Source organism: Babylonia areolata, chromosome 20 (genome assembly GCF_041734735.1).
Source record: "Babylonia areolata isolate BAREFJ2019XMU chromosome 20, ASM4173473v1, whole genome shotgun sequence".
Lineage (NCBI taxonomy): Eukaryota > Metazoa > Mollusca > Gastropoda > Neogastropoda > Buccinidae > Babylonia > Babylonia areolata.
The window spans coordinates 29687558-29700379 of NC_134895.1; the positions used below are offsets into that span (position 1 = coordinate 29687558).

Genomic DNA, 12822 nt, shown 5'->3' on the forward strand with positions numbered 1-12822 from the left:
AAACAACAGCAAACAAACAAAAACAAACAACAAACCTACCTCACAAGTAATATCTCCATAATGAAAAGAAAAATATAATACATTTAACTAGCATAATCAGGAAGATCTTGCAGAATGCCAATAAGTATCAGTGCAATCAATGACTGACAGCATCGATTCCAACGGTCTGGTGATCGATTTATGATTTCGGAGGTCCGGCGATTGATTCATGATTTCGGAGGTCCGGCAATCAATTCACACTCAAGTACCAACTACACTCTCAATATCAGTAAAACTCTGTCAGTGGATGTCTAAGTCACTCAGTACGATCGACTTTTACAAAATTCTCACGCAGAAATCATCTTCAGAATAGTTGTTTGGATTACACTACTATGATCAACAGTCATCGAACTCATCCTGCAACTTTAAAACTTCAAAACTTTGGCAAAACTTTACCAAATCAGTAGTATATTCCATTGAACTTGCACAATCAGGAAGATTGTGCAGAACTCCAGTAAATGTCAATGAAATCAAGACTAACTCACTGACAGTATCGATTTCAGTGGTCCGGCGTTTGATTCATGATTTTGGAGGTCCAGCAGTTGGTTCACATTCAAGTGACCAACTTCACTCTCATTGATGGCAAAAGCTCGGTCAGTCGATATCTAGGTCACTCAGTTCAATCGATTTTTACAAGATTCTAATGCAAAAATCATTAAAACAGTTCAAAGTCATCTTCAGAATCGGTGTTCAGATAACGCTAAAGCTCTCAACAATCAGCAAACTCGTCTTGCAACTTAAACTCACTCAGTACGGCCAGTCCTCTCTTCTCCTCTACACAGACCCCTCGGATGTCCAGTGAGTGTCTCAATGACCCAACCTTCAGCTTCCGTCGTCAGAATTGTGGTATTCTTTGTCAACATTCACGTCTTCAGTATAAGAGCGTTCCGCTTGCAATATTTTGATGACAGTAATTGGGATGAAACGCTGTTAACGTCGTCTCTTTCGCCGTTCGTATGGAGAGAGTTAAAAATTCACAACTTTGTCAAAATTCAAGCAAATTGGACTCTGAAAAGTGCAAAATGCATGGCAGGAAATGCCGAAAACGAGGCTGTCAGTCTTGCGAGAGCCTCATTTATGTAAACAACAATGGCTGCGTCCATATTAAGCATGTGTTTAGATGGCGGTATCGGGCAGGTTCGGGTGTTATACTGCAAGCTGACATTGGGCGGGTTAGGTGTATAATGGTTAAGGCCAGTCTTGAAAGAGCTGAGTGCGGAGATGTGATGTAGCAAAAGAGGAAGTTCATTCTAATTGCAAGGTCCAGAGACAGAGAAAGAACAGCGGCCAACAGTGGAGTGTTTGAATCTGGGTTGCGTAAACAGAGTGGATCCGAAGCCGATCACAGAGAGCGAGATGGAGTGTAGAGGTGAAGGCAGCCGCAGAGATAGGAAGGAGCAGATTTGTGAATACATTTATAACATAGAGTGCTGATTGTGTGCTTCATTCTGTATGAGACAGGGAGCCAGTGGAGATGTTGCAAAAGAGGAATGATGTGCTCAGATCTTTCTTTCTGAGGACGAGTCGGGCTGCAGAGTTTTGTATGCACTGAAGGGACTGAATGGATGAAGGATGCAAACCAGACAATAGAGAGGTACAGTTGTCAAGGCGAGAGAGAATGAGAGAAACGACAAGTCTAGATGTTGCATCGGTAGACGATATTTCCGAAAGGAACTGATGCACTGCAATTGACAGTAGCAGGATTGACATGTCTGACTGATAAATTTTCACATGGACAGTTTGTTGTCAAGGACAACACCGAGGTTCCTGGCTGAACTGGAAAGAGGGATGGATGTACTGCCAAGTTTGATTGTGTCAGTTGTTTCGTCCCTATAATGATTGCTTCAGTTTTGTCCGCATTCAGTTGTAACTTATTTAGAGTCATCCAGTTTTGAATGTCCAGGAAGCAGTTGGATGTTTCTTGCAAGAACGACAACAGTTTTTCAGGGGTATCACTCTTTTGGAGTTGAGTGTCATCAGCATAAGAATGATGACTAACATTGTGGCGGTTGATAAATTTCAGCGAGACGAGCAGTGTACAGTGTGAAGAGCACTGGGCCTAGAACAGACCCCTGTGGGACTCCATATTCAATTTTAATGGGTTCAGACTGGAAATGATCAACAATGACAGACTGGAATCGATCAGTGACATAAGATTTGAACCAGTTGACACAGTGCCATTGATACCAAATGTAAAATGAAGATGGGAAAGGATTGAATGGTCTTATTGTGCATGTCAAAGGTGGCTGACAAGTCAAGGAGAGTGAAAAGGGAGATTTGTCCTGAGTTGGACGCTAGCAGTAGATTATTCAAGATGTGGAGGAGAGTGGTTTTGGTGCTGTGGTCAGCACGATAGGCAGACTGAAGGGTGGATGAGATTGTTGAAACAAAGGTGGTTGTTTAGCTGCTTCAGGACAGCTTTTTCAAGGAGTTTTGGACAGGAATGGAAGGTTAGAAACTGGTCGATAGTTTTTCAAAGTGGTCAATGGTAGACTGATGTGGAAACTAGAGACTGATGCCCTTCTGGCGAAAGAACAGTGTGGTTTCCACAAGCATCGGTCTACCATTGACCATCTTGTCTGTCTGGAAACCACAGTGAGTAAACTCTTTCATTAACAAACAGCATGTGGTGGCCATGTTGTTGTTTTTTATTCAGAGAAAGCCTACAATACCACCTGGAAATTAAATCATTTGGAATCCTGTCAGATCTGCACAAGTTTGGCTTCTGAGGACACCTGCCCCAGTTTATCCACAATTTCTTGCAAGACAGACAATTCCAGGTGAGGGTCGGCACCACCCTGTCCAACATTCACAAGCAGGAGCTGGGTGTTCCGCAAGGAAGCATTCTGTCGCCGGCTCTCTTCAGCATCAAGATAAACGACATCGTCCAGTCAGTTCAGAAGGGATCGGACAGCTCTCTGTTGACAATTTCACCCTGTATGCACCTGGCAGCACATATGCCAGCATCCAGCGACGGCTCCAGCTCTGTGTAGACTTGTTCTTCTTCTACTTCTTCTGCGTTCGTTGGGCTGTCCCACGTTCACTTGTATGTACACGAGTGGGCTTTTACGTGTATGACCGTTTTTACCTTGCCATGTAGGCAGGCATACTCCGCTTTCGGGGGTGTGCAAGCTGGGTATGTTCTTGTTTCCAAAACCCACCGAACGCTGACATGGATTACAGGATCTTTCACATGCATATTTGATGATCTTCTGCTTGCGTATACACACGAAGTGGGCACTAGCAGGTCTGCACATGTTGACTTGGAAGATCGGAAAAATCTCCACCCTTTACCCACCAGGCTCCGTCACAGAGATTCAAACCCGGGACCCTCAGATTGAAAGTCCAATGGTTTAATCATTCAGCTGTTGCACCTGTTGAAGAACATCTCTGAACATCATCCAAGTCATCGCACACACGGACTGTGGTGCTGATAAGAGAACACTTGCACCTCCACAGAGCCCTGGTCTGGTCCAAACTGGACTACGGGTGTGTAGTCTATGGCTCGGCCAGACTGTCTTACCTGAAACTACTGGACCCGATACACTACCAAGGACTCTGTCTCAGGTGCATTCCACACCACCCCTGTGCACTGTTTGTACGCAGAGGCGGGGGAACCGCCTCTCTCCAACCGCAGATTGAAATTGTCCCTGAACTACTACTTGAAACTGTTTTCTGAACCCCAAAACCCTGCTTACGAAAGTGTCTTCAACAACCCCTTCAACAAGAAATTTGAAGGCAACCCAAACTGCATCCCTCGTCTTAGACTCTGCATTCAGCCACACATAGAAAATGCCGATCTGGATGTCGGCTGCATCTCAGATTTCTCCAAGTTCCCCGACAGCCCACCTTGGACCTTTAAAACACCTGAGGTCTGATTTGATTTGGCCACCAGTTTATTGGCCTACAGAACTTACTTTTTGGAACTCAAAAAATCTTCACTGATGGTTCCAAGTCGGAGGACGGAGTCACTGCATCTGCATTCTGTCCCGCCTTTCCTGACCAGCCCTCAACAGAACACATCCTATCTGACAGCTCAGTGTACACTGCAGAACTGACCGCACTGGTTCTGGAGGTAAAAATGGTTCTCTGTTCAAAACAAAAGAGATTCATGATCTTTTCCAACTCCTTGTCAGCCCTGGAGGCGATCGCCTGCAGGAATCTGACTCATCCCAAACTGCTGGAATTCTATGAAGCTTTTACTCTTGTAACGAAGAAAGGATGTGATGTTGTGTTGGCCTGGGTTCCTGGCCATGTTGGCATTCGTGGTAACGAAAGGGCAGACCAGTTGGCCAAGAACTCTGTAAAGCTGAATTATCGAGATCCTTTGTACCATACACAGACATGAAGCAGAAGGTGAACACTTGTGTTAAGGATCTTTGGCAAGAGTAGTGGAACACCCAGACAGACAACAAGCTGTTGTTCCAAATTCGTCCAGACCTAAAAGTGACCCTCCCATCGGTGGTGAAGAATAGAAAGGAGGAGTCTGTGCTGTGCAGACTGCGCACAGGGAACACTTTTATTTTTCTCATTCTTACTTGTTGAAGGGGGAGGAGGCCCCTCGATGTATTCCCTGTGATGAGCCTCTCACCGTGAAACACATGCTCCTTGACTGTTGGGATCTGCATGATGTTAGACACAGACATTACACGGCGGTTTCTCTGAAGACTTTGTTTTGTGATGTCTCTCCGTGGATGCTGATGGACTTCTTGAAAGAAGCGAACATTTTTAATAAGATTTGAAGATTTTAAACTGTGGAAGGTTTTTAAACTTTGAGTGGAAAGCTTAAAGCGGTGACTAGTTTTTATTGTAATTTTTTTTTTTTACCTTTGACTTGTAGTAGCTATTAACGTGGCGATAGCCTTGAGATGGCCTTAGTGGTCGGCAAGGCTCTAAGCACTATAATTTGATTTGATTTGAAATCAGATTTTAATATTTTAAACTCTGGAAGGTTTTTAGATTTTTGAGTGATAAGCTTGAAGCAGAGACTAATTGTTATTGTACTTTTTTTTTACCCCTGACTTGAAGTAGATGCTAACGTGGTGATAGCCTTAAGATGGCCTTAGTGGTCGGTGAGGCTCTGCACTGAAATTTTATTTTATTTGAAACTGCATTCCTCCCAAAGGACTCTAGCTCTGTATTCACCCACTAATGGAAAATTCTGATCTATATGTTAGAGGCATCTCTGATTTTTCCCTGACAGCCCACTGTAGACATTTAAAACACCTGAGGTACGATTCAATCTGGCCTTAAACCAAAAAGATTCCACCAGTTCCTTGGCATATAAAACCTTCTTTTCTGAACTCTACCACAATTCCCCAGATTAAAAAAAATCTTCACTGATGGTTCAAAGTCAGAGGATGTTATCGCTGCATCTGTGTTCAGTCCTGCCTTTCCTGACCAGTCCTCAACGAAACTTATACTGACTGAAGCTTTGTTTTTCTGGGAAACTGACCGGACTTGATCTGGCATTAAAAAAGGTTTTGCAAACAAAACACAAGTGTTTTTAAATTTTTTTTTCAGATTCCTTGTCAGCCCAGAGTGATTGCCTACAGGAATCTGACACATCCAAAACTGCTCGAATTTCATGAAACTTTTACACTTGTAACATGCAAAGGGTATGACATCGTTTTAACCTGGGTTCCTGGTCATTTTGGCATTGAAGTTAATGAAATGGTGGACCAGCTGGCAAAGAAATGCCACAAAAACCAGCCGCCGTGGCAGAGTAGTTAGCGTCGCGGACTGACGGCTGGGAGGACGTGGGTTCAAATCCCAGCGGAGATAGGTTTTTCGGCCCGTGGCCGGCTCCTACCCAGAGTTGAGTGTGCTGTGGGCTTAAATGGAGAGATTGGGACCACACAGTTGAGTGTCATCCACTTCAAGGATGCGTCTTTGGGTGTGTTGCTCTAATTACCTGACCAAGACTGCAAGTGTCTTTATCTCTCGGGCCTTGTTAATGCTGGGATATCACTATGACAGGAAGCGTAGAATACAGCCTTGTCACGCAGTCCCAAACCAAATTGGACCTCCATAGCAACATCGTCATTGTCATCCTCCTTCTCCTCCTTCATCATCATCAATATAAACAAAACAGTCTCAGAGTCTGTGGCCTTTCATGTCCTGCTCTCATGGTGACCTCAGTTTCGATACCCCTCCACTTCCGTGCTTGGGGTGAGTCCTGTCAATGTCTTCAGTGTCGGCAGATTCATGGGTGGCTGTTGTTTGAGGGACGTGGCGGTGGTCTCCACTCAGGGAGAGACGCTCACTCATTATTGTCGTTAGTAGGGGGCTTAGTAGGTGGTGTCGTAAGTACGTTAAATCAGAACAGGCACCACTGAATACCACCAAGTGATTCAGCAGCAGTGCAGGGTCTCCTCTGGTGTGTGGCCTCCTGGCGACCTAATATCGATGGTTCCCTGCGGACTGCCGATGCTGGAACTGTGACGGACGAACCTGGGTGTGGCCGTGTATGGGAAAATCTAAATGAGCGGCGTGGGAGTAATGCCACTGAAACGGTGCAGATGATGGGGAAGCAAAAAAAAAAAAAAAAAAAAAGAAAAAAAGAAAAAAGAAAGAAAAGAAACGCCACAAAAGAAAAATTGTTAAAACCTATGTACAGTACACAAACATGAAGCAGAAAGTAATCACTTAAGTTGACCTTTTCACTTCCTGAACTATTTGTGATTAAAAAAAAAACCCAAAAAACCCCAACCTCAAAAAAGAAAAGAAAATTTTTTTTACAAAAATTGAAATTATGCTCAAAAGTATGTAAAGGTATATGTTTTCTAGAAAGAAAATGATTCGACAATATAATTATCAAAACTTCAGTGTTGGCAAGATGAGATAACTCCCAATCAGGGGGAGATATCTTGGGGAGATACACATAATGTTTTGAAAGAAACCGAAGAAGAAAACTGAAATCTGTTTATTTTACAGGTGGAAATAATGCTAAAATATTAGCATATGTATTAGACACAACAACCAAGTGCAGTTATGTTGTTTCCTGCACTATCATGTTGTTTTAAACACAAACACTATACATGAACACTCGCATGCACCCCCCCACACATCCTCCCACCCAAATACCCACAAATACTATCACACAATATTACAACACAAAAACTCACTGTAAACAATATTTCAGCATGAAGCTTTCATCAGGAGGGTTTCATGAGATGAAAACCTCAGAATGAAAGTTCAAGCTAAAATATTTGGTTTTTCTATACCGACTTCTGACATGACCCCACCCGCTTCCTGTTGATGTACCTTGAAGCATGTAATCATCGTCAGGATAAGCTGAATCACTTCAGTCGATCAACAGCAACATTCTTTCATTATCTATCTTGTTTTCGTAGCTGCTATTGTCGATTTTCTGCAGAAATCAAACAAAATTCAACCACCTCTTCTGTGCTGTATATTCTGGCAGCCATGTTGACATGCTCAACAGCTTTTCACTTTCTAAAACACAAAAAATGCATCAAAATCGTGCCAAAACTTGACAAGAAATTGCTTCTAACACTCATCAAGGCAGTTGCCATTTGCAAGGGAGGTAAGCATATGCAGATAATTGGCTGGACACCTGATTATGCGGTTGCCCTCGAAACCGTGGGTACATCTGCGGTTGGAAGTGAAAGGCTCAAAGATCTTTGGCAAGAGGAGTGGAACACCCAGACAGAGAATAAGCTGTTCCAAATTCATCCAGTCCTATAAGAGATCCTCCCATCAGTTGTGAAGAATTGAAAAAAAGGAGTGTGTGTGCTATGCAGACTGCGCACGATGCACACTTTTCTTACTTATTCTTGCTTGTTAAAAGGGGATGAGGCCCCTCGATGTATTCCCTGTGACGAGCCTCTCACTGTAAAATATGTGCTCATTGACTGCCGGGATCTGCATGACATTAGACACAGGCATGGCAGGTTCTTGGAAGACTTTGTTTCATCATGTCCCTCCATGGGTGCTAATGGCCTACTTGAAAGAAGTGAACATTTTAAAAATCAGATTTGAATGTTTTAAACTCTGGAAGATTTAAAAAGTTTTTGAGCGAAAAGATTGCAGCAGTGATTTGTTTTTATTCTACATATTTACCCAGGACTTGAAGTAGATTTTTATGTGGCAATAGTCTTGAGATGGCCTGAGTGATTGGTGTCACAGTCGATCTCACTTTTTCTGCTTTTGCAGAGGGAGAGTAGGTCCTTTTGGGTTTGGTGGCGTATGGCCACCACCTTTAATGGACTAGTTTTGTTTCCAGTGCCTAACGTCGTGTTAGTTTGTGTGTGAGAGTGATGTAGAGAGCATGCTGTCACCAGCTGAGTGGAATCCATGGGCATTTTAGAAATAATCTTGGAAGGACAACAGACCATTTGGTTGGTTTTTGAGATGCTGACTGTTGCAGGCTCAGCGCAAGTAGATGGGGCATATTGTTTGGTGATTGGCTCCTTGTAGGGCTTTCGCAGCCTAGGAACCTTGGCCTCTTGAAGCAGGAGGATATTCACAGTCTGTTTGAGACTTGTATGCTTGTACACTGCTACATCCTTTCTTTGACTCGTACGTTCTTCACCTGTATGCCTTCCATGTTGTCTTTGTTTCCAGTGTCTTCTACATTTAGCATCATCAACACATTCTGTGACCTACACTTATTCCTTTTCCTCTTCCACATTTTCTCCATTTCCTCTACCCATCTGCAAGTCAGCGAGCTATGACACTGACTGATTACTCTTCTAGTTCATCAGTTTTCAGGTGCTATCTGTCCCTGTGAGGCAAGCTTTGACAGTCCTGTGCCAGATGGTGGACACTTTTGTTTATATTTAATAGGAGTAGTGATACTGTATTAATGATGTGAAAGAGTGTGTGAGTGAGTCAAGAACGTTAACTGTGTTATTAATGTAAATTTATTTCTGTGTTCTATTTTGTCAACTGCCTGTAATCACTGTGTGAGTGAGCAATGTAATGAACATTGTGTGACAGCCAGTAGGCTCTGAGCACCATAATTTGACCTGATACAGTTGTTCTGGAGCTTTTTCATCCTCTTTTTAAATTTTCCCAGATTTCACCATCATTCTCCCATGACAGAATGCATTGAACAAATAATGAGACAGTAAAAGCATTTGGCTGGATCCTTTGTTTCATTGATTGGCAAAGTACTTTCACAGTTTCCAGCTTGTGTGTAGACAGAAAAAAAAGAAGCTTTCTGGTTTGGGTAGATCTCTCTGCTTGCACTTCTGCCATTACTTACTAGTAATATATTGTTGTTCTGTGTTGTTTCTTAACACTGAAATCGTATTTAAAGAGTTAAACTCTTAAAAAATCAAGACTTAGAAAGTGAAGATTGTTTGGTGTCATTTGTATGCATCTGATGAATACTGACGGATGATTGTAGGCACAATGGATCCCAAAGACTTCCTTGCAGAGGCCCAGATCATGAAGAAACTACGTCACCAGAAGTTGATTCAGTTGTATGCAGTCTGCACACAGGATGAACCCATCTACATCATCACAGAGCTTATGAAGAATGGGAGTTTGCTGGAATTTTTGCAAGGTGAGAAACTGAATTTGCTATTTTTTTTATGACATACGCACCAACATTGTTATAACTACTGATGTGATTACACTTCCCCTGGGAAAAAGTGAATGTTCACATAATTAGAAATCGTATGCACAGGTATGTTGGTCACATAGTAATGTTCAACAGTAGAAGTACATGTTCAGATTTGGACTTTTGACTAAAAAAACCAAACAAACCCCAAAATAGAACAAAACAAAATGGAGATGTTTTGACTAATTCTCATTTCTTTGTTTAATCATCCATTCGTTACTTAACTTTAGAGCTGTCTGTTCAAGCCAGATAACAGGCTAACTTCATTATGTGTATGTCATTCTCTGACCATGAAGGTAAAGGGCGAGTGCTGAAGCTGCCTCAGCTGATAGACATTGGTGCCCAGATTGCATGCGGCATGGCCTATCTGGAGTCACAAAACTACATACACCGTGATTTGGCAGCACGCAACATCCTGGTGGCCGAGAACAACAATGTGAAGATCGCCGACTTTGGGCTGGCCCGAGTCATCAAGGTGGAGGCAGGGATCAGCGATTTCTTTCACTTTGTCTTTTCCACTCCTCCGATGATAATATCCCTTTGTCTTTATCACTCCTCTGTTTTAGAAGGGTGTGATCTTTCCCTTTGTCTTTCTAAAGTTTTCCCTTGTTGTCTGTTGCAGCCCTTTACCCTGACAAACTTTTTGTTTTCACTCCTTTTCCTGTTAACTGTCTCTCCCCTTTTCTGTCAAGTGGGTTGTCTTTTTTTCTGAAAGGTTTGTCCTATTGTCTTTTTAGCCCATAATCCTGAAATAGTGTCCTGTTCTCATTTTGGTCCTGTGTTGTTGTCTCCCCTTCTCTTTGACAGATCTGATCTGTTAACTCTCTTAGCCCCAGGTCGCCCAGCACTAATCACCCATAAAATCCCATGCCTAGGGGAATAACTTGCTGTTAGTAGGTAATTACCTTCTTTTGTTGCTTATATTTATTTTCCCTGAATTCTACACATAAAGTTGCAAAAGAATTTATGTTTCCAAGCTCATGTTGCTTTGTACTCTCACAAAAAAAGAAAAAAAAAGAGTCAAATTTGATGGTCAACTTAAAAAAAAAAAATAATTACAGTGTTTTTTGTTGTTGGTTTTTTTAAAATTTAATTGTTTTTTTTTTTTTTTTTAATAGAATAAGTTTATCTGGTCAACAGTGTCTTCTAGCACATCTGCTTATTCTTTTTCTTCCTCAACTTGAATTGCAACAATGAACATGCTGATTTTTATGTTTTGTGTGTGTATGTTTTGCCATTGCTTATTTGTTGTGGGTTTTTTTGTCTTTATTTTTCTTTCTTTTTTGCCCATGAGGATGGACGTAAAAAAAAGCAACTGTGCTTACTCCACTACCCTCATAAAATAAAAATTCGTTTCATTTACTTTCATTCTTTTCATTTTGAAAGATGGTGTATTTTCCCTTTGAAAGATGATGTTTTTTCCCTTGATGGTGGGGAGAAAAACCACAACAAAAAAACAAAAAACCTACCTCACATCTAATTTCCGCATGATAAAAAGAGAAATATAATCCATTGAACTTGTACAATCAGGAAGATTGTGCAAAACGTCAGTAAATATCAGTGAAGTCAAAAACTGACTCACTGACAGTATCAATTTTGGAGGTCTGGTGATCGATTCATGTTTCGGAAGTCTGGCTGTCGATTCACGCTCAGACACTGACCATTCTCATTATCGTTGAAATCGGTCAGTATCTAGGTCACTCAGAACGATTGACTCATTATCATATAACGATTATCATGCAGAAATCATTAGAATGGCTCAAAATCATCTTCAGAATTGTCGTTCAGATATTGCTAAGACTCTTGGCAGTCGTCAAACTCATCTTGCAAATTTGAAACTTGAAAACTTGACCAATTCAGAAATATGATCCATTGAACTAGCACAATTAGGAAGATTATACAGAACACCAAGACTGATTCACTGATATTATCGATTTTGGAGGTCTGGCATTCGATTCTTGATTTTGGAGGTCAGGCGATCGATTTACATTCAAGTATCAACTTCACTCTCATTATCGCCGAAACTCGGTCAGTCATTATCTAGGTCACTCAGTACAATCAATTTTTATACGATTCTCATGCAGAAATCATTAAAACAGTTCAAAATCATCTTCAGAATTGTTCCAATTATGCTAAAGCTCTTTGCAATCATTAAAGTCATTTTGCAACTTTGAAAATTCATAAATTTGGCAAAACTTAACTAAATCCGACCCTGAAAAGCTCAAAATGTTCAACAGGAAGTGGTGAAAACAAGGCAGTGACCATCGTGGCAATCTCATTTATGTAAACAACAATGGCTGCGCCCATTGTAAGCATGTGTTTAACTGGTGGTACCGGCTGCTTCTGTGTTGAACACAGCAAATGTTTAGAGGCCGTTTGCGGGCGCTCCAGCATAATAAGGGTTTTAACCCCTAGGCTGCCTGCATGACGAGATAACTCGTCATGGCAAGCATGTATGCTTCGCTGCCTGCATGACGAGATAACTCGTCATCGAAATATTCTGACTTTTCCCTGGTTTGCATTCACTTCCTTGGCAAAAATAGTGGTAGCTTTAGCCTGGGGAATCTCTCTAGATTCTATTTATAGCTAGAAACCCCATCTACGTCATGAAGCAGTCCTTTATTTGAACGTTTTGGTTGGGTCACTGTCCAAGTGTTTGCCTGACTTCTCTCCTCGCTTGCTCAACAAAATGTCGGACTGACGCCGTGCTGAAGACATGTGATCGTGACGAACTAAATCAACCATGATTTCCTTCTTTAGCTGATGCTCAGAAAGAATTGAAGCGTAAATTCGAAGGAGAAGATAGAGATGAACATTTATAGGACGATCTGATAGAAAATAAAGGGAGTAATCAAGAGAGTGGCCAAGATTCGACTGTCAGTGAGTGATGCCAGCTGTACAGATGTTAGCAGACGACAGATGACCGAATTAGCAGCAGAGCGATATTCTTGGCACGCAGCCAACGCGGTCTGATGAGAACTGAATCAAGTGACCATGTGAGAGGGGTGAGGAGGAGGGGAGGGGGGTGGGGGGGGGGGTGGAGACTGAGGGGGCGTGGCCTCACATCCATCTTACAACTTGGAGAAGTCACAATGTATTGTGTATCTATCTCTTAAAATATATATATATATTGTGGTTGTTCTAGTATGATTTTGTGTTTGCAGATATCCATTTGTCCAGAAAATATGATG

The 12822-nt window shown here is 41.9% G+C and overlaps 1 protein-coding gene across 2 annotated transcripts in view; it reads left to right on the forward strand.

Moving 5' to 3' along the window:
- Positions 1–12822, forward strand: part of LOC143295388 (tyrosine-protein kinase Src42A-like) — a 105727-nt gene that overhangs the window by 77253 nt on the left and 15652 nt on the right. Inside the window, exons 5-6 of one of the 2 annotated variants that reach the window (XM_076607057.1) lie at positions 9416–9574; positions 9928–10112. In XM_076607057.1, the coding sequence (XP_076463172.1) occupies positions 9416–9574; positions 9928–10112 (344 nt within the window). The remainder of the gene's footprint in view (positions 1–9415; positions 9575–9927; positions 10113–12822) is intronic. The other variant, XM_076607058.1, reaches the window with a different exon arrangement.